General features: G+C 58.0%; 1 protein-coding gene across 1 annotated transcript in view; it reads right to left on the reverse strand.

The window, feature by feature from the left end:
• Positions 1-25,959, reverse strand: part of CCDC33 (coiled-coil domain containing 33) — a 44,484-nt gene that overhangs the window by 17,763 nt on the left and 762 nt on the right. Inside the window, exons 3-8 of the mRNA XM_085304023.1 lie at positions 24,493-24,675; positions 10,510-10,677; positions 2,856-2,873; positions 2,595-2,700; positions 572-681; positions 30-131 (exon numbers count right to left, since the gene is read on the reverse strand). Of these exons, the coding sequence (XP_085160149.1) occupies positions 30-131; positions 572-681; positions 2,595-2,700; positions 2,856-2,873; positions 10,510-10,677; positions 24,493-24,675 (687 nt within the window). The remainder of the gene's footprint in view (positions 1-29; positions 132-571; positions 682-2,594; positions 2,701-2,855; positions 2,874-10,509; positions 10,678-24,492; positions 24,676-25,959) is intronic.

Raw genomic sequence — 25,959 nt, forward strand, 5'->3', positions numbered from 1 at the left:
GCCGCCGCCGCCGCCGCCGCCGCCCTCACCTCCAAGCCCGCGTAGCCCATGCCTGCGCAGCGGGGGATGGCGCTGCCTTTGCGGACCAGCGTGACGTACAGGCTCGTCCCCACCGGGTCCCTCTTCCTCGGCTGCCAGAGGACGAGGAGGAGGAGGAGGAGGGAGGTCGGGCTGCGAAGCACCGGCCGCCCGGCCCATAACCAGGCGGCGTTGCTCTGCCGCGGCCCGGCGCTGCCGTAACCAGCAATAAAGCAGCAACCGATAATTAAAGCTCACTGTCCCCCGGAGCCTTCCCAGAAAGATCAATATAATAAATCCTCCTGCATTTAAATATTTAATCGCCCCCCTCCCCAATCTCTGTGCAGCGCGGGGAGGGAGGAGGAAACCCCTTTCCGCCAGCCGGCGYGAGGGAGCTGCGTTTCAGCGAGCACGCAGCGAGCCCGGCAGCTCTCGGCTCCCGCCCGCGCTCCCGAGGTCGCCGGAGAAGTCGCGCCTCGAAGCCCGGGGGGCGACGCCGGGACGCCCAGGCCGAGGGGGAGCCGGCGCCGCCCGGGGCCTGCGCGGTACCTACCAGCGCCAGGCGGCAGTGGTAGCGGTGGAAGGGCCGGAGGTGCCGCACCGGGAGCCTGTAGGTCGCCAGCGCCTCTTTGGTGCCTCCGTCTGCCACGGTGAGGGCCAGCGCTGGAGGGGGAGAGCGGCCGTCAGCGGCTCGAGCGCCCGCTGCTCGGCCCGTGACGGSTTTATATGCACACGTGTGCGCAGGCACGCGCGCGCGTCTCGAGGAGCGCTCGAGTTCAGCTCCCCGCTGCCTCCGCGGGGCTGAGGGCGAAGCCCCTGAGCAACCGGCACGCGCGTAGCTCGCGTGTCTATCTAAGCAGCTAGGGTTTGCCACGGACCCGTCTAATCCGCCTCCCCGCCTCCTTCCAGGCTTCCCGCAAAACGCCCAGCCCGTCTGWGCCGGGCGCCGCTCGACGCGGAGGACGTGACCCGCGGCCGCGCGGGCCCCCCGCGCCRGCACGGCACACGTGCCCGGCCTCTTCGCGTCTCTGTTTCTTCCCTTGCTTTAATGCAAACGGGCAATTTAGCGACTCCRGTTTCGGGCCCGGCTCAGCCCCGCRCTTGACAAGCGCCAGCCCCRGCCTTTTGTGGGAAGGGGAGCTGATGGAAGGCGCTGCCGCCCTCCTCGCAGCCGTCAAGTCCTTGTCTCCCCTTCCCCCAGCTTAATGACTGACGGGAGAGACGGGAGACTTAACTCCTGCTTGGCCGACGCAGCGAGACGCCCCGGCGCGCGCTCGAGCCCGCGGGAGATCCGGCAGCGCGGCCCCGAACTCGGCGTGCGCCCGCAGGCGAGCACCGCGTCAGGCGCGTCCCGCTCTCCCCCTCGCTTTCCCGCTCTCCACCGGCTAAAGCACCTCTGCGATGAGAGGCAAAAACCGGGAGGACCCTTCTGTCCCCGCCGTCTCCTCGTCCCTCTCCTTGCGCCTCCCGCTCCGGCCCCAACGTGGGGGGATCGCCACCGGCACGGCGGCCGAAATGGCGCCGCGGGGCAGCGTCGAGGCCGGGATCCTGCTGCGGAGCGAACGCCGTGGGAAGAGCCTAGGGGAGAGCGGAGGCCGCGGCCGGCGGGGAGCCTGCGAGCGGCTCTCCTCGGGCTGTGAAGCCTCCTTGAACGGGTCGTGACCGGAGCGCTGCCCCAGCTTGCTTTCCTTGCGCAGGGAGGCTGTGACGCCGCACCGCAGAGGGGCGAAAAGAGGGTTAAACCCGCGCGCAAAGAGCCAGATCCGCACGTCACGGCGCTCGGGAGGTGCCGGCGCTCAGAGGCTGCCGGTCCCRTGGGGTCCCGTTGCCGCCCTCGCCCTCTCTCCCGGTGCAGCGCGAGGCAGGTACAGCCAAGTACATCAAAAGCTCCTCGATTTCATTTGGGCCAGGGCCTAATGGGATTAGGCCCGACRTTAAGATTGGCTCCCACAGTTCATTTTGCAAGCGTCTGCTTATAATCGAATCCCAGCCTCTAATGCCGCGAATGTTATTACGGTCACAGACTTAGCAGCCCCGCGCGGGGAGGAGCGGCAGCGAGACACGGGCTCCAACCATCGCTGCAGCAGGGAAAACAGCAGCTCAGCTCTGAGCGGWAAAATATGCGGAGGAGAAGAGGTGCCTAGGTCAGGACCGCAGCAGAGAAAGGTCTGGGGTGGCAGAGCTGCTGTGGGGCAAAGCCACTGGCTACCAGGCCTTCAAGACCAAAGCTCATCATATGTCACTAGTCCCTCCGGATCCAGCATCCCCTTTCATGCCATCTCCTGCAGGATGCTTCYGAGGACATGCAGAGCTCAGCACCACCATCTCCCTAATCCTGCAGCTCTASATCTAAGGTGGACATTTCTCCTGCTCGTTCTCTGACATGCAGCAAGCTGCGTGGGGCTTGGAGCACACTTGTCCCTGCTGAAGTTGCCCAATAYTTGGGTGCTGCCCAGGGTCATCTGGAGCATGGAGTCCCCAATACTCATGTCACACCAAAACGAACCTCTGAGGAGATGAGCCCCACTCCTCCCACCCCTCTGTCTTCCTCCCTCGACGGTCTCCACAGGTCTCACCTTCCCAGCTGGCATCTTCAGCATYGATTTCCACTGTCACCTCCTCCTCCCATGTAGGTGAGTAGGTGGGCTCCGAGGATGCATGGGTCACCTGCCCCTTCTGCTGCTGCTCCTCATCTCTGATGGTCTTACTAGGAGAAAAAAGAAGGCCAAAGAGGTTATTTGATGAACAGAAGAGAAATGTCGTTTCACACGGACCTGCAGGCGTCTGCCAGGCCTGAGCGCTGCCCAGGCGGCTGTTCCCTCCCTGGTGCCGTGCACGCTCCCTGCTGTCTTAACCTCTGCCTTCCCCTCGTGAGGACATGGACTGACATCCAAGTCTATGGGAAGTCACTACTGCCAGGACTGCAGCCCCTCTGTCAAAGCAGATGGATGCTGGCCTAGGACCTACGTTCCCCCGTCATCACCGTGAGCTATTTTGCACACTTGCAAACCGCGAGAGATGTGAACAGCCAGCCCAGGCACCTAAGCTGCCTTTGCGAGAGGCGAGCACCTCGCAAAGCCTCCGTTCGACCGTGGGCACAGCAGGCAGCAACAGCCCAGGCTCTGCTCGGATTTTGAGAGCTCATCAGTGTACCGAGTCAGCGCGTGCTCAGCTGGATACCTGCTCCCTCCATACAGAATAGCTGGAAAACACTCAAGTGAGAAGCCAGAAGGAGAAATTCAAGCAAGCATAGAGACAGCAGCTTCTGGCTGCCATCCCACAACTGCTCGCTCGGGGCTTGTGTGCAACAGGATGGCTCCCCAGCACAGACCTGGCCTGGTGTTGGATCAGACATGGGCACACAGCTGCTCTCCTGTAAGGTTGAGCCACAGCAAAAGACACTGAATGAGAAAAATTCTGCTTTTGCTACAGGCAGCTATACCAGAAAAGGCTAATCATTCTCATTTCTAGATCACCTCCAGATTTCTGGTGATTTTGTAATTGGAAAAACAGGCACGGAAATAAGCAGAGAATATGCCAGCCATGGCCCTCTGGAATTTCTCAGGAAGCTTTTGGGGCAGCAGCAGTGGATGTAAATTGATTTTCTATTAATTGAATATTTCCTCTGAGAAGCATATGCTTTCCTGAACAGTTCAGAGACACTGCGAGAGCACAGATTTTCCTTTCCTTCTGCGACTTTGGGACAAATGGTAGCAAGCACCGACAGCCCCAGGCTCCAAACCCTGAGACCGGGCTTTGGGGACGCACCCCAGGTTCCACATCTTCCCTGCAGGGATGGGGAGCTGGTCCCATGCCAGCCCCGTGCCCAGGTCCTGCCTCATGCCTCTTCTCACCCCCTCTCCGAACTGGCATCCCGCTCATCCTTCCTCCTCCACCTAATCCTGCCAAGCCCCTGAGCCCCTGGCTGACGGGGTTTGCTTCCTACGYGGCCCCTTTCATCCTAAAGGCTAGCTCATACTCCGGAGGCTAATTAGCTGGCGGTATTGATGAAGAGACAAGAAGGAGGCTGCTGGGAAAGCAGAGAGAAGATTGAATGTTAACGACCGCCATCGTTAAACTCGGGCACATAACAAGCCTGAGCAATAATTACTATAGAGTTAGTGGTTGCAGCCCCGTGTAATTATTCATTTGTGCTGCTTATGTCTGACGTGCCACAGGGCGCTCTTTTGCAGACACCGCGCGGGGTCCTCACCGTCAGGACTGGCTTAGGCCATTCCTCTGACTCATTTAAATCACACATGTGCAGGACCATCAGTTACTCATGAGAGATGAAAAAGAGCAGCTGGTGCTGCACCAACCCATCTCCAGAGGTTCAGACAGTGGCAACACAACTAGCATGTGCAGGCCTTAGTCCTGTCTTCTAGGCAGCATCAGCTAGTSGGGAAACTGAGGCAGGAAGCTAGGCTAACACCCCTCTAAAAAAGCACAGAAAAGTCCGAGAGTCTTCTACTGGGCACCTTTCTGAAAAGGGAGGTCAGTCCAGSCCATATGACTCACAGATGTAAATAGTGTCATTCAAGAAGCTTGAATGGACCCACGCAAGAAATATGCCCAGCTTGGGCAGGTCAGCTCTGGCCACAGCTGATAYGCTCCTTCTGATCTCTTCAGTCTGCTTCAGACCAGTACTTCCAAGCCCTGCACTCTCAAAGCATGCTCCTTTGGACATTGGCAGGCATGAGTTCGGAGGCTGGACAATCCTTCTGGGGTCTCTGCCTCTTTGCAAGACACTTTATGCATCTTGGAAGCTGTTGAGACCACGATTTAGTCCCACTGCCTGGTGACACATGGTGCCCTCAAGCCTTCTCCATCCCCAGTCTCAAGGTGATGGGAGAAGGTGGTGTGGCATCAGGCAAACACAGCAGATGCATCAACTCTGCAAACCAGTTACTCTGGACATAAGGATGATAAAGTGTCCAAAGCTGGCTCCTCTAGGAAAGCATTTACTGGAGCACAGCCAATATAGCTCTTAGAAAGGTTACTGGAGCACCACAAGAGCAGAGCGCAGATGCTTTCTGACCCCCAGGAAGTTACAATGAGAACAGCACCAACCATTGGAGAAACCCAGATAGGAGCTCTGCTCTAATTTGGAAACAGAAGCCAATTCACAAGATATAAACTAACTCCCTATTTGCCACCTGGACAAAAAGCAGTTTTGGAAGTGCGGAAATACCCCGTGATCTATAGAAGAAAATCCATCACAAACTCTGCTTCCCTTCTCCTCTTTTGCATCTTGCACCAGTTTTGCTTCAAGAGCCTAAGAAATAGTAAGAATGAGCACCTGCTTGCAGCACTGCACACCACCAGAGCAGCCACGGCACACGGGCAGGCCGCGCTCTCAAAGCTGGAAGCCAGAGCCTCCTGCTCTGGTGGAAAGCAGACAATGAGAGTCTTTCCAGCTCTAGCTGGAGCTCCAGGTAGTGCACAGCAGTGTTGGGACTGAGCCAACTCTTCCTAGTGGTATGAGCCAGATGGGGGGATGGTTACTCCTATGAGACAGACCAGGGCCTGTCCTTGAGACATCCCCAAACAGCCCCCAGCTGTGGCTCTGCGTCGATCCCCTTCCATTTCTCCCTTGCAACCCATCACCATTTCCACACACCTTCCTCAAAGCTATCGGCTGATGAAAGTTTAATGACCACGCTTCTTCCAAGCTATTCGATCGCTCTCCTCCATCCCCCCTCGCTGTTGCAGAGATCAGTTTAACGGAGTTCATGGCTCCCTCCCACCATGCCAAGGGCAAGGCTGCTGTGGCCCAGCTCCTCCTTTCCTCCTATCCAGCATAGTTGCTTCTGCCTGCAGGATGAGGCATGTGGCCACATTGCCTGCCTAATCCTGGCCTTTCCTCTCACTCCTCTCCTTCTCCACCACTGCAGAGTGCATTTGGCCAGCACATCAATAATGGATGAAGGAGCACTTCTCTCCCGCCTGCTGCACAAGGCCAGGCTCGTCCAGGCCGCAGCTGCCCTCTTGTCACGGGGGACATCATGCCCTGCTGTGCTCCTCTACTTTTTCCCAAGTACCCTCAAGAACACCCTTCCCTAGTGAACCAGATGCTCTCTGCAAAGCCCACCTGCTGCAGTGGTCCACAGGAGATAAAACCACATTGGCTGGGTCTGGCAGGTAGGAATTAGCAATGTGCTTGCACCATTCTGGGGGAAAATCAGCTCGCCAGTAATGAGCTCTGTGGGGGATTGCTCCAGGAACAACGTGCTCAGAGTCCGAATGAAGCCAGACCTTGGCTGGGGGGTGGGAGGAGGATGGGAAGAACAGTCTGCTTGGGGCCCCCTTCATTATAGACTTGCCTAAGGATGAGAGAGTGTTCAAAAGGAGCTGTGAAGTGGCGAGGGGAAACAGTACAGCACATGGAGATGTGCTTCAAAATCAAATCAATGGGCTGGGAGCAGGCAGGAAAGGAGAAGAGCAGAGATGTTTTGATGTGCCCTCCCTACTTCATAGGTTGGACCAGCCAGCTTCTGCTGCACCAAAATTGCTCTAGCAKGGCAGGAGATCTCTTCTCCACCTCCAGCTTTTCCAGGGAGCAGCGCTTCTGTGAAGAGCCATCTGCAAGCAAAAGGTACCTTGCTRTATAGAGTCATGACCATAGGAAGGTGCGCTGTAGGTAGGGCATGGTTGGGACACACCAGAGAGATGCTCCTCAGATGAAACATCTACCCAAAGTATGAGCAATGCAGAGAGCCTGGGTGGGAAATGGCAGCGGTCCACAAACCCTGTTGCATTCAAACAACAGTATAAGGGTCTTGCTGGCTGTGGGTAAGAGTGGTGTTGGCTCTACCACCAGCATGAAGAAATGCAGTTGGAAAAAAAGTGCTGCTAGTGGTGTTAGCCAGGACACGGGCAGAGCAACGTTCACATCCTCGCCACAGCTCTCCCTGTCTCCTTCCAGGGAAATCACTTAGCTCTGCCATGCAGCGGGATTAACCAGCCACCCTACGTTGCAGGTTGGCGATGAAAGCTAAAGACAGACGCCCTCAGGTAGTTATTATACACAGTATCTAAGCTACAGTGCTCGGGTACGCACGTGACAGCATCGCTCCAAMACCCTGCTGAGCAAGGCACCCGGGGTAGGCAACAAAGGGCTTGAAAGCATCCTCTGCTCGCAAGTACTCGGCGAGGTGCGCGGGGCCCAGGTCCCAGTTCCCGTAAATATTTATTCAGCGCTCTAAGGTATTATCTCTAAGCGGGGAGAGGGTTTCGCTGAGGGATAACATTCCAGCAGAGGCAACGCAGCGGTTCAGCCGCATCGTCCRCCAAGCAGAAAAATCAGACGCGACGTGCCGTGGTTTCCAGAACCRAAACCTGGGGCTGGCCAGCCTGCCTCGGCGAGGCGGTCTGCACGGCGCGGGCAACACTGACCTCCCTTACACCGGCCTACTAGCGGGCGCTGAGCCCTGCAGGCCCTCATGTAGTTCAGGCGACTAGATACACTGCTGGCCCTTCTCATGGCACAGGCATAAGGCCGATTTCTGATTCAAAGTGAAAAAACATCTCCCACCGCCTCCCCACCACCACCACCACACTGCAGCTCTCCTGGGACTCAAAGCTTGCAGGAACACCATAATCCCTTGGCTCCCTCCCCCAGGGCAGAGCATCCCGGCTGCAACACACCACAAACCAYGCTGCTGCCTCGGCCAACCCGCGGGGCCGTAGGACTGCAGAGTCCCTCAAGCACCGTCCTCCAGCTGGAAGCACAATGGTGCATTCAGCAGAGACCTTGAGTTTCTTTTCTCTCTGCGCTGAAGTGCCGGAACCAAGAAGCGAGAGGCACTTTCACCCCACGCGCGCCTCCTTCCTTAATGGAGAGGCGCCTTCCGAAGCGGGCTGCATTGTGCCRTTAATTGCAAACACACCTGGCTCCGGCGTGCCAAGGTCACTCCTGCATCACACCAGCAGCAATTCATCTCGCACACGTGCGTGCTAGGGAGTGAAAAGAGCTGCACGCTCGGCCCTTCGCTGCACGGATGGAGTAGAGCCCAGCACAGCGGGAAGCTGATGCAGATCAGCAAACCMACGGGTGCTCTTACAGGCAGGAATCCGGGGAGACTTCCACAGTATTCAGCAAAAGAGGAGCAGACTCGGGGGCAGCTTTCCCCTCGCAGCTGAGCCACTGCCAGGCCTCCTGGACCAGGCTCTGTAAGAGGCTRTGAGGATGAGTTTATTTTTGAGGGTGGGGAGGGAGAAATAGTCTAATGCTTGGTCAYAGCCACCCAAAATGATGGCACTTTGAAGGCACTCTGCAAGCGGGGTGCTTGGTAGCACAGCATGGCTCAGCTGTGTTTCTAAATCRGCTTGCAGCAAAGAAACCTCCCTGCTGCACAGGAGACCCTGCGGAGGTTTCCCCGAGGGACACGGGTGCTTTTACACCTCTGTCATGATGGATTTTGAAAATATTCCAATGTCCTTGGGCACAAATGCCCATGCACAACTGCCCCACCAAAGCAGAGGCCACTGCCAGCTATATGGTGGAGACCAAGGTCAGCAGTGACCTCAGGCCAGCAGCCATGAAGGCCTGTTGAGGGGCCACGATGCTTCTTTCTGCAAGGAGCACGGGACGGTGGACAGGTAGCACAGAGGACCAGCATTTGGCCCATCTGCAGATCAGCAACAGCTACTCCTGAAGGCTCGTGCTACCCATCCATCTTATGTTCAAGCTGATTCAGCTCTCCTGGCCAGTGGCTGGGGTGGTCCTGGGCTGCTTCGCTGGGAAAGTCTGACACCAAGTCCCCACCAGCACATCCACCAACCTCCTCTTCAGAGCCATCATGTTCCCTGCTCAGAAACCCACCTTTGAACTGCAACATGCAATTCTCCTTAAAAAGCCAGCGCCCYGTAAAACAATAACCGATTCCCTTCTGCCTTGACGCTCTCACTATGGTTACTAAAAGGCCCCTCATGTGTCCTGCATCCTTAACGCCAGCAGGGCTGGCAGGCCCCGTCCCCTCCTCGCCATGCTCCTGCCCGCGGTCTCCCGTTCCCGTGGCAACGCGCTGATGGAGCGGCATCAGGATGCAGAGAGAGACGCAACGATCACACGCCACCCTCGTGCTATCGTTTAGGATATTGATGTTTAAATCTCCTGAGATTAGCCGGGTATAATTGCTTTATGGAAATAGAGACAACTCCTGTGGTGGAGTTACRTGGGCTGTTGGGGCGAGAGCAGGTCCTTGGTTCGCACTTTGGCAGGTGGAAAAGTGCTGAAGGGGCATCAGAGGGACATGAGCTCAGCTACCTCCTCCATGGGCAACAGGGGCCATTGGCAGGACCGTGCTGGAAACGGGCAGCGGAGCAGCTCCTCCAGCCTGCGTGGATGGACATGTGGTGCATGGGCTCCTCCAGCCTGGCACAGGTCCCACCAGCCCACTGCAGAAGCTCACCTGGTCATTCCCACATCTCTGGAGGAGCGTCCAAYCCTGCCAGGGAGCCACCAGTGCCAGGCTGGAGTAAAACGGGGACCTCRGCAAGGGGAGGACAGACCTCCTCTCCAAGGTGCAAAGGGACAAGCCTTTGCCTGATGGGCTCAGACCACCAGCAACYCCACACATACCCTGGCCCCATAAAGGAAGGCATCCTCTCTCCCACGAGAGCCAATGCAGACACTTGGGCTGTGGGTGGGGGGACCACCAAGCTCCCCGACCCACATGCCAGCTGGCTCCTGATGGCCTGTAGACACCAGTYGGTGATGGCTGATGAAAGCCCATCGCCCTGCAAGCGGCAAAACTAGCTGCACAGAGGCAGCCGAGGCAGCTCCGTGCCCCTCCACCCCCCGCCCTGTCCCTGCCAGGCGGCACCGAATTTGCTCTGCCCCCTGGYAGGGCTCTGGGATCCCACCTAGGCACCAGCGCTAGCAGAGAGCGTCCTCCCTCTTAGYGCAGACCAAAGCACGGCCAGCTAATTGAGTCCCCTGGCACATGCATAATGCACGAGGAGCCAACTTCTCCTTACCCCGGCATCCTGTTTTATTTATCAAAACGCTCTTTTATTTATTACGAGATCATCTCCAGACCCAGGCAGCRTTACCCTGCGGATTCTTTGACATCATTTTATACTTTCAATATTACCAATACTTTCTTCCCAGTGCCTCCGTAATGCAAAGCGCCCCATCCTCTGGGTTCCCCGGGGTTGTCCGATGCCTCTCATCGCACCGGCGAGGAGTCCCGGCTCCTCTGTCCACACCGAGGTCCTCTCCCGGCTCAGCACGCTCCGATCGCCCTCCCTCGGGCTGTGAGGAGGCGGAGGGCAGGTGCCTTCCTCCAAGCTGGATGGGCATCTGGCGCGATGGCAAGGTTTCAGCCATGCCAGCACGAAGGCTGGACCTCAAAGCGCAGCGCGGGCAGAGACCTGGGATCTCGTGACGGCCACGCTGCCCTCGCCCCTTGCCGCCGCAGAGGCCTCTGCTGGCCCCGCGGGCTCCGCTCCCGCCCGGCCRGCCCCTCCGCGAGCAGGTACTCACACGAGGACGTACGGCCGCGGCGCCGTGCCCGCCCGCGGCGCCGGCAGGTTGCTGGCACCGTGCAGAGTGACGGCGACGACCTCCTTCCCCGCGCGGGCCACGTGCCGCCGGCCGGCCTCCGGCGCCCGGGCCACCTCCTCCTCCTCCTCCCCGGCGGGGGACTCCGCGACCTGCCGGGAGCGAGCGGAAGAGACGTCAGGTCCCGCGGAGAGCGGATCTGCCGCGGTCCCTCCCGCTCCACCCGGACCCCCCCGCCCCCCCCACCCCAGTCACACCGGGAATTTTTGCAATTTAAGGCACTCTGCAGGAATTGGGATCGCAGCCGAGCGCCGGGCAAGCGGAGGAGAGAGACGGCTCCCGCCGCCCCCGCTCATTAATCCGCGCCAGCTGATGTGATAAGACACAGCGGAGGCGCAAGCTGCTGTTTTTCCTCCGCGGGAGCGGGGGGACCGTCCCCGAGCGGGGCGCAGCCTGGCCAACGAGCTCCAGCCCAGAGGCGGCGAGCGGCCGCCGAGGCGCCTACGGCGCGGCTTCGGTCACAAGCGGCACGAACGCGGCGGTCTCAGCTCAGCCCCACGCGACCCCGTCTCGCAGGCGCGTGCCGGCCCGCCGCGGCCGCCCCGAGCGCTCCGCCTGGAAGCGGGGACGCTCCCCGGCACCCTCCGGCCCCGCGGCCAGCCGAGGCGCTAACGAAAACCCGACCGAAGCCGCCTTCGTTTGYGAGTCGAGGCGGCGCGGGGCTTTGCCCTCAGCCTCCCCGCCGTGCCGAAAGCGGAGASACTGACCCGGAGGAGGACGGCGGCGGCTCCCCGGCGCGGCTGGCAGGAGCCCGGCGGAGGCTCAGCCGGCCCCCGTGCACGCGCGGGAATCCCAGGTCGCGTCTCCTGCAGCCGGTTGCACTTGCGATGGTGCGCTTGCTCCTCAAACCCAACGTGCCCGCCTGTCCCAAGCCAAGGCCAGCAAAGTCCCAGCCCTCCCACGGCGCGCGTGCTTGCTCGGGGCCCCGCGGCTCCCCGGCGCCGCTCGCTCTTCCCGCTCCGACGGCCGGCCGGCAGCCGGGCTGCAGCCACGGTTCCTCTTCGGAGACCAGGCAGAACCTGGGAGAGCAGGTCCCTGGGGCGCGGAGCGGGGAGGCTGCTGAGCACCACGCTCGCCAAACCTGCAGCGCCCGTCGCGTGCTGGTGGCCAGAGCTCGCGGGCGGCCCGCCGAGGGGCTGCAAAACGCAGCAAGCAGAGCCCTGAGCAACCCTTCGGCCGTGGCGCTGAGCCCAGGGCTTGCAAGGCACTTCGCCTTCGCTCACGTGCCCTTTGAAGCCGGGCAGCAGCTTCTTATAAACCAGCTGCCTCTCCGAAGGGGTTAAAACCCCGTACGCGCTGCAGAGACCGCAAACCGCTCAGAGCCGCGCGTCCGTCCTTCCCACCGCAAGGGGTTAAAGCAGCTTCACCGGCCGAGCGACTACCCCCTTCCTGCACCCCCCCCCGGGGGCTTTTCAAAACCCTCGCGTGCAAATCCCCTCCGACACGTGTCTTTGGCTCCAAACTCTTTAATGAGGGGCTCGCTCATCCTAAGCCCTCTCCACATCTCCTCCGGCGCCGTCTCACTTCAGCGGAGCCGCTGGGATCGGCCTGGCAGCCGGCGAGGTGAGCGCAGGGTGAGCCACCCAGCTACGGGTGACAGCCACGGGGGGGGGGGGGGGGGGGGGGGATCGCCACCCCCAGCCCGCCCCGGCCGCGGGGGTAAACATCACGCAAAGGGCAACCGCGCTGAGCTGCTTGCTGGTCTCCCCGCTGAGGAGAAGGCAGAAAGCGGCGGGGGAAAGAGCGTGAGGCATTTAAGTGGTTTGGGGGAAAAGAAGGCTGAAAACATGAAAATAACTGAATTTCTTCCTTTCCAGATAGAAAAAAAATCAGATAGCTACAAATGTTAACCACTAGGCTAAGGCCCAGGCGAATACATCACAGTCCTTCCTAGAGACAGAGAGAGATGCTAAATTGCACTCAAGCCTCATTTTGCAGGTGGGGAAACTGAGGCACAGAGAAGGCAGTGGCTTTAGCCCAGGTCTGCTGTGCAGCACGGAGATTTGTTCCAACCCTGGGACGGGGCAATCTCCCTCCTGCTCCTGCACGCCATCGTAGCTCAGGCTTCATTTCAGCTTCGGCTTCTTTGCTGTGGGCTTCTGCACTCCCTTATCGAATTATTATCTTAGCAATGTTAATTTGTGGGTTCACCTTGCAGTGTCTCGCTCACGTGCTCGTCCCCCCCTCCCCCCCTCCCCCCCCATCCCCAGATGACAGGTCTGCAAGCAAGAAGGCATCTTCACGGTCACCCTGAGGGCAGCAGAGCTGATCTCCAGAGTGGAGATCACCTTCCTCCCCACCCTGCTATTCTCCGTTCTTGCTCACGAAATCCTCCAGGACGCGAGGTTGGGTTGCTGTGCTCCTCACTGCCCCACACCTCAGCTCCCCAACACCTTCCTAAGACGTTTCCTAAATGCATCTCTGGGAAGGAAGGAAGAAGAGGTTGGGAGAGCACATATATCAGCACAAAAAAGAAAAGCGTGATTCCTTCCCCTTGCATCACAACACCTGCACCCAGGGAAAGCTGCAGGATGGAGCAGCAGGGCAGAAGATCTCTCCCCGGGGAACCCAGACTCCTTCCAAGAAAGCATCTGCTCAGGCTTTGGCTCTGCCTGTCCCTGCAGCAGGATACGGACATTTCCTGAAGACCCGAGCACGTTGCCAGCCGTCCTGCTGCAGCACATGGCCGGATGCTTGTGCTCTGCGTCCCAGTGCCAGCGGCCCCCGGACGCGCCAGGCTCCTCATGCCGGACAAGGACTGGTGCCCGCAGCGAAGGGCTGTCGCAGCAGGATTGGGGAAGCCTTCGCGCACCCACAAGCCTGGGGGAGGCATGTTGCATCTACCCTGGTGCAGCTTCCGAAACGAGGATGACGGTTTCCTATTTTGCCTGTGTTAAATGCGGCACAAGCGCTTTCTTGAGAGCCCCAGATGCTCAATAAAAGCCAAATCCAGGGGAAACTCAGCCAGCTAGACCAACGCAGCCAGAGAGACGAGAAACAACCTTCAGGCCTCGTTCTTAATTACAAAGGAGACAGCAAAGCTCCCTGATGGGGTCCACCAGAGGCTGCAGCAGAAGAACCTCAGCACCTGCAGCGACGAGGCCAAGATGAGCTGGCCTGGCGAGGAGGAAGGAGGGAAGAGGCACACAACCCCAGGCTTCTCGCGTCCCCTCTTAGCCACGCTAATTCAGCTTGCCAGGGAAGGCACCCAGGGACACAAATGAATTTCATTAAGGGTTGTTTTCTAGAAGGGTTTGGGAGACTCACCGACCCAGCTTAGTTTATTGATCAGGCTGGGCTGGCTATAACCAATTAGCAAGATGAAGCTGCCCAGTACCAAGAGTTGTTTAACTTATGGGCGCAGCAAGCTGTGATGCTGGATCAGTACCCCATATGTATAGCTCAATTTCAGTGGGGGTTTTGGGCATTTTCCCCCATTTTCTTTCATCAACTGCATAACAGAAATCCTGACATCACCCCCCCCACCCCCATGAGCTTTCTTAGTGCACATCTTTGCAGCCATCACTCGTATTTAAACACCCCTGAAAAACCACGTGCGTTTTACTGCTGGCAGCGGAGCTGCAGCACGACAATTAGCAGGGGTTTTAATAGAAAATTCACGAGCAGTTAAGCTAAGCAGAACTCAACACGAGAACAAAACATTTCAAAAATAGCAGACATGAGCAACGCCAGGCTTAGCAAACAGCTCCGAGGAGCTGGTACCCAAAGCTCTCAGTAGTACTGACATCAGCTACAGAAAAATACAGCTGCTGCTCAAAGCCACTGCAATATTTCTCCAGAAAGGAGGGTGCCTGTAATTCCAGGTAGAGCCCACGCTTGTTTTTCCATATCTTAGTGCGAAGGAAAACTACCCCGCACCTGCCAAACCACGTGCTCTCGAGGAGGAGGTTTCAACTGGTGGCTCGTGGAGCCAGAGGAAGAAAAAAGTCCACGTCCCTGCGGGGTCTTGGAAAGAGGATTACGGAAACCAAGCTGGTGTCAGGGGCTGGACCCTGGGCAGGAAGCCGGGCCAGGAGCCTCCGCCAACGGGGCTGCGGTACCACAAGCTGGTGGTGGCTTTGGCCAGGGACATGGTGACACAGGGCCCGTCCTCACCAGCTTCCCTCCGTCCGCCGAGCCGGTCCTACCCTCGCACCCGCTCCACGGGAGCACGGATCGGGTCCCCGGGATGCCGACGCGGGGTTAAGCTCCCGCTGGCCCCTCGGGGATGTTCAGAGAGCTCCGCAGGTGCCCCGGGAGCATCGCCGGCTCCGCAGTCGCTCCGGTGTCTCAGGCACCGTCCTGCTCGGGCGCAGCTGCCGTCACACCTGACCCCCAAGCAGCCCATAAAGCGCGCGCCGAACGCTGAGCATTAATTATTCACACTGCAGACCTGCCGGTCGCGAGGAGGCTGATTAATGGTGCCTGCGCTGCCGTCGCCGTAATTTGTTTTTCTATCAACTCTATCATCTCTAAAGTAGCACCAGGCCCAGCCAGCCCCTCCGCGCACAGCCGAGATTAAATTGCTTCTGGCTCGAGGATGACACCGCATAAATAGCCTCGGGAGCCCAGCGTTTAGTTCAGCCCCGGCCAGAAGCCGGCGCGCTGACCTCCATCAGCGCGACGCGGGCTTGAGCGGCGTCGCCATCACGGGCGCTCCCGCCCCCGGCTCGGCCTCGCCGGCCATCGGTTCAGCCGCGACGTCTCCTCCAACTTCAGCGCCCCGGCGGGTGGGACGGCGCGAGGTCAGCAAGGAGCGCGCGGGGCCGCGGACGGGCAGCGCCCGCCGCCTCGCCGGGCCCTGCTAGCGCTGCTCAGGATGCTGCCCCTGCACCTCCTGCATCGCTCCTTCCTTTGAGGAGCCGCCAGGCTCCTGCTGGCCGCTAAGGCAGCGGGACTAGGACCCTCCCGGCCATTCCAACCAAGCATCCTCAAAGCCTCAGGCCCCCTTGCAGTGGCACTGGGCTCCTGCCCCTGTTCAAGCCGGGACCTACGTTCCCACGCAGGGCAGGTGCTGCGGGAACGGGGACAGCTCGAGGGCTGCTCGCCTCTGCTGGGAGCGCTTACGACCCAAAGCTCCTCCCTGCCCCTGGCAATTTATGAGCAGCTATTGGGAACGTGTCAGCTTTATCCTCCTCCTGAGACTCCATAAAATAATAGTTGGCTCCATGAGTGAAGATGGACTGGGGCTGGTGTGAGTTTTCCTACGTGATGTCTCCCCAGGCTCCTTTCAAACCTCCTTACGCTGCCGAACGGGGAAGGCAGCGGGCTGGAGTGCCGCGATGCTCGGGCGCTTCCCCTCCCTCCGCCGGGGACGGCGAGGCAGCACCCGCCGCAGAGCGGGCGCTCAGCCCAGCCCGTAACGGGTCAAACTAACGCTGTGCAACTGGGGGTCCGAACCGAGGCAGCCAGGCTGAGCCGGGCACGAGGAGGCCGTCGCGTAGCACGAGGCGCGTTAAAGCCCGCATCCCGGCAGTCGCGAGGGACCGCTCTGCCGCGGAGCGCTGAGGAGGCCCCCGGGATCCCGCAGCGGCTCCCGACAGCAGGGGTGACCGGGGCCGAGTGGCCAGTTAATGGCCCATCAGCTCTGTAATGGGCAGCAAGGGGGGAACTGGTGCTGGGGGATCTTTTTACACATCATCAGGCAACAAAACAGGGTGAAATATGGGTTTACAGGCAGCAGCGCAGCCCAGCAAGGACTCGGCAGCCGATCAGCAAGCGAACGCAGCCGCCTCGGCCACATCAGCCTTCTCCCGACACGCTGCATGAGGGTGAGTTTCCTATCCCGAATCCAGAGGCTCCAAGAGATGCGACGGGGATGGAGCAAACAGCGCTCAGCGAGGGCAAAAAATGCAGCTCTACGGCCGGACCCTCGGTCAGAGGGTGCTCGGGCACCACCGGGCGAGCGGGGCCAGCATCCTGCTCCGCTCACGACGCCCAGGCTTCGGCTGGGCGGCTCCGGCGCCGGCCAGGACGCGGCTCCGGCGGCCGGACCGGCTCCGGCCGGGGCCCCAAGAGGAGCAGACACGCCACGTCCGTGCTGGCTCGCCCTCGTCGCTTCCCCGCTGCAAACACCAGCGGCTCCTAGCCTGTCTGCCCCGCTCTCCAAAAGCAACCGGAGCCTCGGCGCTAATCAGATTTGAGGCTGTGAAATCGCATTTGAGGCTCTATTAATGCGTAGCTGGCATGACACAGGCCCCGGCCTGTCTCCACCGAGCAAAACAAGAAAAGCAATCTAGCCGGGGAAAACGCGTCTCCCGGAACAAGCTCGGGGGAGTCGACCAGAAGCAATTACAGCTAAGAGGAAGATTAAAACAGTATCAGCACTACTCTTCCTCTGACCCCAGCTCCCACCCACCGGAGAGAAGCACCAGCCCCAGGCTGCTGCCCTTAAAAAGGCAACTTTGGAGGCTGACGTTTGAAGGCTGTAATTGCAGTCGCGCTCGGCTCCCCAGCGCCTCTGTTCAAAGCAAAGGTGTTTTCACACCGCAATGATCTTTATGCAGCAGATACATGACCCCCCCGTGCCGCTGGAAGACGGGCTTGCGCAGAGCGGAGCCCGCGCCGGCAGCAGGGAGGCGTTTTCTGCGTCGGGTCCAGCTACGGGGCCGCGGACACCTTCTCCGCCCATCGCCGGTGAGCGCTCCCCTCTCCCCGGCGCTCGCGGTGCCGCGGAGGGAGGACGCGGCACCGCGAGTGGGGCACGTCCGGGCTGCGCTCCGGCTCCCACGGGGCAGCGGCTGCAGACGGGCAAGAGGAAAAGCACCCGGGAGGGGACACGCAGCTCCCCTGCGCCGCAATAACCTTCCCCCAAGGCGATCTCTGCACCTCCAAAGCGACGCAAACTAAACCTTCCCGGCGGCGCCCGGCACTCTGTGCACCCCTCTAAGTGCGTTTGAGCTAAGCACAGGCACTAGACGCTGCAGTTGGTGGCTCTAGTTGGTCAGGGCTCTAGGTCCGAGCCTGCCCCACTGGGGCTAAAGGCTCGTCCGGGTCCAGGGATGCTCCATGGGGACTAAAGCCCCCAGCCCAGATCCAAGCCTTCTGGAACCAAAGAGCCAGCACGCGCTTGCTTTTCACTTCCATAAACTCAAAAGTGTATTTTCTCTYTCTCCAGCAATCCTACAAAGGCTCTAGACTCTGGTAACAGCAGATCAAAACAGAGCAGGAAGATAAACAGACATATGGKTGGAGGACTTCGGTTTCGCTGGTGGCCCGAGGCAGTCGCAGTTCTTTAAGCAAACCCAGTTGTCTCACGAGGGTATTTTACGACGTCTTTATGCAGCAGGTTCAAGCCACCCTTCAACAACAAGCACCAAGCAAGAAAGGCACTAAGCAAGCAAGCAGTTAAAAACCCCAATAGGTCCCCAACAGAAGCGCCGGGAAGAGAAGAAAAGCAAAAAAAAAAAAACAAAAAAACACAACCCCCCCCACATATATATATAAATAAATTAAAAAAAGCAAACACTGTTTTATTCATCATTTTATCCCTGCCAGTCTGAGCACACGTCTGCCTTCCCCTCTGCTCCATTAACACCGCGATTGCTGCGGGGAGACAGCACGGCTCTTCTGACTTGTAAATGTCATTTGCAGAGCCSGGGTGATTTTCCCTCGGTTTGGGGCTGAGCTTGAGTTTTCCTTTCCGCCCCCCCTTGCTTTTCCTCCCCTTTTTTTTGGCCAAGTTGTTTCCTCGAGGGGGCCCTGCGGGAGCTCATTAGAGATCACAGGGAGGTTTTAGGGAGCCGGGAGGGCGGGTTGGCGCTCTCCCCCCGCAACACGTCCACCGGCACGGGAAGACAAGTGGAATTTTTCGAGGACGACTTCAAGCCGATTTCCCCAGAGAGCCCTGCTGCCACAGTCCGGGAATCCCTTTGGGCTAAAATTTGCTGAATTCATTTCATTCCATTTATGCAGAAAACTCCCAATTCACCTGTCATATAATTAAATGGGCTTACAGCCCAGCGCTGCCTTTGTCTGCTCCATTAGGAGAGTTTTACACTTGCTGTATTCGTCAGTGGCGCTAGTGCAATTTCCTTCCCCCCCACCTCTTTAAAAGGGAGCAATTTTCTCTTTTTAACCCCATTTGCTTTTCTCATAAAGGCAGGCATTTGACACTTAAAGGGACGTGATTACTTAAATTGCAGGAATTAGAGCCGGCAGACGCTGTTTCTTCCCGCAAGTCAATACGAGACGTTTCCTCGGAGCATGCGAGGAGTTTGTGCTTTTCAGACAAGTGAATGAAGAAATGATTTGGAAAAACCTCCTGAGGACCTGCCTTCCAGATCTAGCTGTCGAGAGAGCCCCCGCCTAAGGGTTTTTTTTCTTTTCTTTCTTTTTTTTTTTTTTTGCTCCATTTCATCTAAGAAAACGTGAATTGCCGTTCTGCATCAGCCCGTTTTCTAGCCTTTCAGATGCCAGACTTCACCCCGCACCCATCCAGTGACGGGGAGGTGCAGAGAGAAGGACAACAGGACTTTTTGTTTTTTTGATCAAGCAATGCATTTGACAGCCTCAGCTCCCCTCTGCATTATTTCATTAAAACATGTCACTAGGACCATACATTTTCACACCAACAAAATAATCTTTCGGACAAAGCTACTCAGCGGAGCATCCAAGCGGGATTTAGGCTTCAGCTGTTGCGTTTTGCTCTGAGCGACCCTCCACTGACCTGCAGGCTCTGCTTCCACATCTCCCCTCTGTCTCTCCCCATAAAAAATTACATTTTACGAACAAAAACCCCAAACAAACAAAACTCATTGGATCAGCGCTATGCAGAAAGGATCCCAAAGCCGTTTGCTGCCTTTTGCATTCCACGTGCTCCGGTGCAGAGCACGGCGCCAGCCCGCGCTTCCCCCCTGCCAGACCATCGGCTCGCAGGAAAAAAAAAAACACGGCGGATTTGGGGATTTTTCACATTTCCAGGCGGAAAGGCTTCCCGCCTTACGCCCCAGCGCGCCTCCCACCCGAGACCCGGCCGCGCTGCCGCCGGCCCCTCGCGGAGGCCGTCGGACCCGTCTCGGCTCGCTCTCCTGACAGCCGCTCAAAGCCCGACAAATTGCTCCGGCGCGGCGGCGCGATTCATCCCGCCGGGGCGCCCGGGAAGGGGGGCCTCCGGCGAGCCCTGCCGGCAGCAAAAGTTTGTTTTTCAGCCTCGGTGGGCTCGCGGCTTTTTACCCGCAGAAAAGGCTTTTATCGCCCGGCGGGACGGGGCGCGCTGGGAGCGCGTCCGCCTTCCCGCCTCCCGTCCCCAGCGCCCGCGGCGGCTCCGCTCCTCCCGGCCGCTACCTGCGCAGAGCCGAATCGCGGGAGCCTAAAGGAGATCCCCCGCTTAGCCGGGCTGGCAGGCAGGCTCCTGGCTYGCATTAGAGGTGACCCGAGACGTTCTGGAGAAGCCGGTCCAGCTGCCTTGGCAGCGCGTAAGTGCTGGGGCTGGTGTCTCCACGAAGGTGGCCTTTCAGAGCAAAGGAAAGCCCACAGGAACCGGCTACCCAGTTCAGTTCAAGCCTAGCAGGTCTCTCCTCCCTCCGCACCCAAAACACGTGGAAAAGAGGACTTTGGAAATTACAGCTTCGTGCATTAGAAAACCCCAGCCTGAAACCCCAGCTAGTGCTAAAATCAATCCAGCTGATCTGTTTTGACTAAGACTCCCACAGTTGCAGTTAATCTTTGTGCCTGAAACGCACTTGGCACTTAGACATCATGATTTTACTTTCCTTATCCTGCTTGACAAAAAAAAAAAAAAAAAAAAAAAGAAAAGAAAAAGAAAAAAAAAATTAGAGTGTCCTTGATCCTGGTGAACTTCCTCCCCTGTCCCTGGGATCTGCGTTGCACCAAGTTGCTTCATCCTCACACTCTGCTAGATGTATCGCATCCCATCAGCTCTGCCCCACCCATGCTCATGGCTGTGTGCACGGTTCACGGGCACGCTGGCCAGCCAGGCACCCAGCAGGGTCTCCTCATCATGGAGAGCAAGATGCAGATGGCACCCAAAGGGTGGCTCCCACTTGAAGCAGGACCTTCTCCCACATTTCTATGCAGCCTAGACCAGCAGCTCCGTTTCCCCTGCCTCCTGCGGCAYGTGCTGCTGGAGATGGTTTTCTCCCTGGCAATAGCTCCAGCGCAGAGCAGCCGCTGGTGCTCACAGCGAGCAGCTCACGCCTGTTTATTGCTGCATCTTACTCAGCTGCTTGGTACCAAAGTGCTAGCGCAGCCAAGGCAGCGCACAGTCCCTGRTAAACCGGAGACACCGAGCAGGAACGTAAACTGTGTGGAAACCCATTTGTTTGATGAAGAAAGACTGTGAATCCTTGTACCCTGACAGGAACAGATTGCTGTACTGGGATGGGCGCCTCACTGCCAGCTGGTCCAGAAAGCCTGGAAACAAACCGTCTTCTGCAGGCTGGCAACCAAATCCCACTGCCAAGGAGGTCTCCCTAGCGCCAACGTGTGTAGACCTGGAAGTGAACGGGGATGGTTCCCCCAGGAAGAGAGCTGCTACTGCCGACCCTAGGGCCAGTTCCCCTGGACCCTGTGTGTACACATTATCATCCTGCTCAGCGCTCTGCCCACGTGCTGGGGCAATTAGGAAACCATCGAGCTCTGCAACATGCACCAGGCATTTGAGCAGCCAGCAGAGCCTCCCAGTTCGTGCTGAGGAATACATTATCCGCAGGTTGCAGCGAGAGCAGAAAAATCATTATCCCCGTGCCTTGGCTTTCCTGGTGGCGCTCGGCACTCACCCGCTACACTCGCATAATCACTAGCCCCCACCACCCTGCACCTGGGAGATGCTCTGCATGAAGGCAGCAGCGGGTGGCAGGTCCCCCGGCTCTGCCCACTGGGATGGCTGCACATACCCTTGCCRTTTGGGCAGGTAAAACTGAAGGGCATGGGATCCTGCATCTGGACCACATGTCCRGCTCGCACTCTGCTGGCTCCCCACCACAGCTGACCTTTCCCAGCTGCTGGGGAGCGAGCTGACWGCTGCTAGAGCAGCACCTACAAACCTTCCATCCATCACCGCCACCAGCCTGGCTCTGTCAGGCTTCCTCCACCCCAGCACGACCCACTCCATTCCCAACAGCTCTTCTTCTGGCACTTTCCGTATTAAGCCCTCCTGAACCCCCTGCCGCCAGTTTACACGGGATCTCTTTGCTCAAGCAGCAGCCCAGGATGGGAAGGGCTCACCCCAATCAGCACAGAGACACCCAGGCTCTGAGCTGTCACCTCTGCTGTGCCCTGGCAGAACACTTGTTCACCCAATTCATTGCTTGCCTGACTTGGTGAAGAGACAGAGGCTCTCCAGCTTCAAGGCAGACAGCGTTACAGAGCCAGATTTGGGAGCAGACACACACCTTAACAGGTAGACTTGAAGGAGAAGGTGGGAAGTGATGGGACAGACATGAGCTAGAGCAGCTTGCCTCCCTGCCCAACAGAGTGGCATCAGGAAGCAACATCGAGACCCTCAGGTACAGGCTACCAAGAGCCAAAACAGCTCCCAACCTGGGAACCTGCCTGGCTTAAGCTTAAGTGCCCTGTCTCACTATCCACTACAAAGAGTCTGCAGATAGTGGGGAGTCCATTGCAAAGAGTCCGGCCCTGTTCACCCAGGTTTCTCCAGGATCATCTTCGTCCACCTCAACTCTCCTAGGAGGGTGAAAAGTCAACACACATCCACCTCCCAGCTTTCCGTTTTTAAATAAAACCATACGGGCAAATACTTCCAGAGTGACATCAGCACAAGGTGATTTATTGCTGCTTTAGCTCACTGCATTCTCCATGGGGGCCCAGGAGTGAGGTTAGAAATCGCATCTGCTAATGCCTCGCTTTGCACCCCCCGGCCCAGCTCTGCACACACTCAGCCCCGCTGCCGTAACTTTCTCTGCAATCACTCCACTGCTGTGCTGATTACTATCGATTTCTGTTGCTATTCCATCATTCAAAAGAGTTTATGTCTAGACATTTGCTGAGCAGACTCAATCAGGCCTCGCTAATAATCATTGCTGTCAGGTGGATCTGGCCTATAGAGGATTTACCAGAACAACTTGTAGGGACAGTCACTAGCTCCCCACCACACACACAAGATGACTGGRCTTTCCCATACAAGAAGTTTCTCTRYAGACCTGTGTGAGYTACCTTTACACCCACTTTAGGTCCCCCGCATCCTCCACTGGTGRCAGAAAGATCTCCACAAAAGCTACATGCACGCCCAGAAATGGAGCCGGGGACAGGGAAGCTGTGCTGGAGAGGGGCTGAGCAGGTCATCCTGGCTCCAGGGCACCCCAGAAGTCCTCAGCGAAACACAAGCAGAGTTGCCAGAGTGGCTGGCTCCGGAGGTGACAACCCGAGTAACGCAGCTTGTCCCCAGGATGCAGGAAGGAGCAAGAGGCCACCGTCCAAAGCCGTACTGTGGTGGCAGCAGCAACGGGCAGCCCTCTCGGTGCAAGGCCACATACGGAGGGGGAGAGGACGGTAACCCAGTTTCCCATCCACTACCTCAGTAACACCCCCCAAGGACCATGTGTCCCCACAGTGTGTCCAGAATTTGGGACTCCTTCAGGCAGCATAGGCACATGGGTCACTGCCTATGGAGTCCTTTCAACCTSCCCAACTCCCCCCCGCTGTGATCCTTAGCTTGGGGGCTGTGCACTGCTTTGGATGGGCCTTGCTGTGCCTTTTGAGAGAGACTTCCACTCCATTTCTGAGAGTCACCACGACTTCTGCACTGCCCTGTGTCCTGGTCTGGTGACCCAGAAGCTGCAGGTGGCTGGGCTGGGATCTCAATGACCTGCTGTTGTATTACCCTCAGCCCTGCCATCCTGACAGCCCTCCAGCCTCCTGCCCAGCATCTCCATATATTCCCCGCCCAGCCCAGACATCACATCTATCACAACTCTCTACAGGAAGAGACAGAAGACCCATGAGAAGGTTGCACTGGAAGGGAGTTGCACACAAATAGCTAGAAAGAAAAGACAGCCCAGAGGATGTTTAAGGTGAACCATTAGGTCAAGCCAGACTGCTGCCATAAGTGCTGTAAGTCCAGCTTTTGCAAGAAATGTTTACACAGGTTTATGAGACACCTCTGAGAGCAGATGAGACAATGTCTTCCACAGAGATATAATTTTATAGCAAAATGCAGGAAATGGAGCCTCCTGGGGAAGGACGTCTTTCTTCCTTTATTTGGACAGCTTTTTATACAACTAAGAAAATAAAAGCACAGTCTCTTTGAACATGTTAATCCTGCCAGTTTGTCCTATGTTTACTGCAGTTTTYAGAAGACTGTATTTGAGTTGGAAGATGAAATATTTAAGTCATCACTCCCAAATGCTAGGAGTCAGCATTTAACAGCTTCCAGATGACAGCAGGACCAGGGAGCACAGCAGTGACACCTCCCACACCGCCACCTTACTGCTGATCTAAAAGCAGGGAGAGCAAACGGACACCCGAAGCAGGTCTCTGGACCTCTCATCTCATGTGTGTGCTGTGCACACCAGCACAGACTCCCTGCGCAGGGGGACGCRCTGGAGGTGTGGAAACAGAGGTTGCAGTTAGAACTTGCTCACCATTAGGCCAGATCCTGCAAGAGGCAGCACGGGTGGTGCTGCACCCCTCAGCACYCTGTTAGCTGATGGCAGAGGCTGGCTCAGATCCACAGGGACGCTGGGCACCCCACTGGATTGCCACCCTGCACGTTTGTGTTTCAGCTCTGAAAGTCTCCTGATGCTGGGAGCTCCAGGTCTCCCTAGGGAGACCAAGCCCTGCTGTAACCCTGCCAGGCCCGGTCCTGCCCTGCAGCTTAGCAGCAGGAGGGTTACACTAGCTTCCCAACACACCTGTGAGAAGATCAAATCATACAGGCATGAGGACCGTATCTTTTCCAGCTACCCTCTCCCAGGCTCTTCACTAACCTGCACTGCAGAGGAGGTCAGGTCTGGGCTGTATCCTGGTGAGGAGAGGTGGAAACTGCTGCAGCTCAGCAGTTGCCTTGGGGCAAGTAYTGAGGAGGAGGAGGAAGAGGAGGAGGAGAGATGTTCATCTGCTGAGTCACCCGGGAGCTCTGGGGAGGAGCTGAGCTCAGGGTCAGCCGGTGGCTGCAACAAGCAAGGCAGAGGATTTAAGGTAAGCAGGACCTGGGTGCAGCTTGGTGGCTCCAGCACCCCTCTTCCTAGTCTGCCATATCCACCTGCTCAGGGTCTCCCATAACATGTCCCACCACATCCCAGCAAAAGCCCCAGACAACCCTGCTGCAGAAGAACTAGTAGGAAAACCCCTCCAGGTGAGCATCCCTATCCCCCACAGCCCACTATCATCGTTATTATTTAACAGCCAGGCTCTAGCACCCGCCCCCRAGAGCAGGGCTCTCAGCACGAACAAAAGAGCACTAGAAGCAGCATCCTCCCTCCCCCCCAACACCCCTTTGCTCATACTTAGGGGCATCTTCTACATCCCTCCCCAGAAGGGAATTTTTGCAAAGCCCAAACCATAATAGCAAAAAAAAAAAAAACCCTATTCTTATCAACAAACAAACAAACAACCCCACCTCCTAATCAGCCTTCCAGGCCCATCACTCCCATCATCTTTTATAGGGAGCTCCTGCCCCTCACCCCAGGTGGCTTGAAGGGGGCTGGCCGCTCCCCAGCCCTTATAAGAGCAGGGCATGGGGCTGCTGAGGAGACTCTCCTCTCTTAGGGTACTTTTTATTTTATTTTACTTTATTTTTTTTTATTTATTTGCTTATTTGGTCCTTCTGCTGGAGGTGCTGGCCTGAAGCAGCTGGGGAGACTAGGGGGATTTTGAGAAGGCTGAGCAGACAAGCCRGAGGTTGCAGCCCTGCTGCAGGCGGTGTGGTGAGGTCTGGGGCTGGCTGCAGCTCACACTCAGCAGCAAACGCTTTAGCTGGTTTAGGGGGGTGGTGCTCAGCACCCTGCTCYGCTAGAGGCTCTAGCTGAGGCAGAGCCGGGTCAATGGCCCTGGAGAGCCTGGTCCCCCAGCCTGGCGGCAGGAGCCTGGCTGCTGTGTCCCGGTGCTTGTGGCTGCACCCGGAGCTCTGCTAGGCTGCGCCTGTCCCAAACTAAAGCAGCCCCTGAGGCTACCAGACTCGGCAGGCAGCAGGTCTCCGGCCCTGGGGCCCGTCTGGGGAACGAGGGAAGGGGAAACCGAGGCAGGGCTGAGCTGCGCTGTTCAGCAAAGACCTGAAGGAGATGAAAGCTGCTCCCTTCCGGCACTGCCTTTATTCCAGCTGGCAACTTCTCGAGATGATCTAGGTGCCCCAGGGCCAAGTCCCGTCTCTTGCAGAGCGATCGCGTCTCGCTTGGCTGGAGCCCGAGGCGTCCCTGACGCTGCCGTGCCTCGGGGGAGCGGGCCCGGCCCTCGGC

This window comes from Rhea americana, unplaced genomic scaffold (genome assembly GCF_003343005.1).
Source record: "Rhea americana isolate MKP2758 unplaced genomic scaffold, rheAme1 scaffold_201, whole genome shotgun sequence".
NCBI classification, from domain to species: domain Eukaryota; kingdom Metazoa; phylum Chordata; class Aves; order Rheiformes; family Rheidae; genus Rhea; species Rhea americana.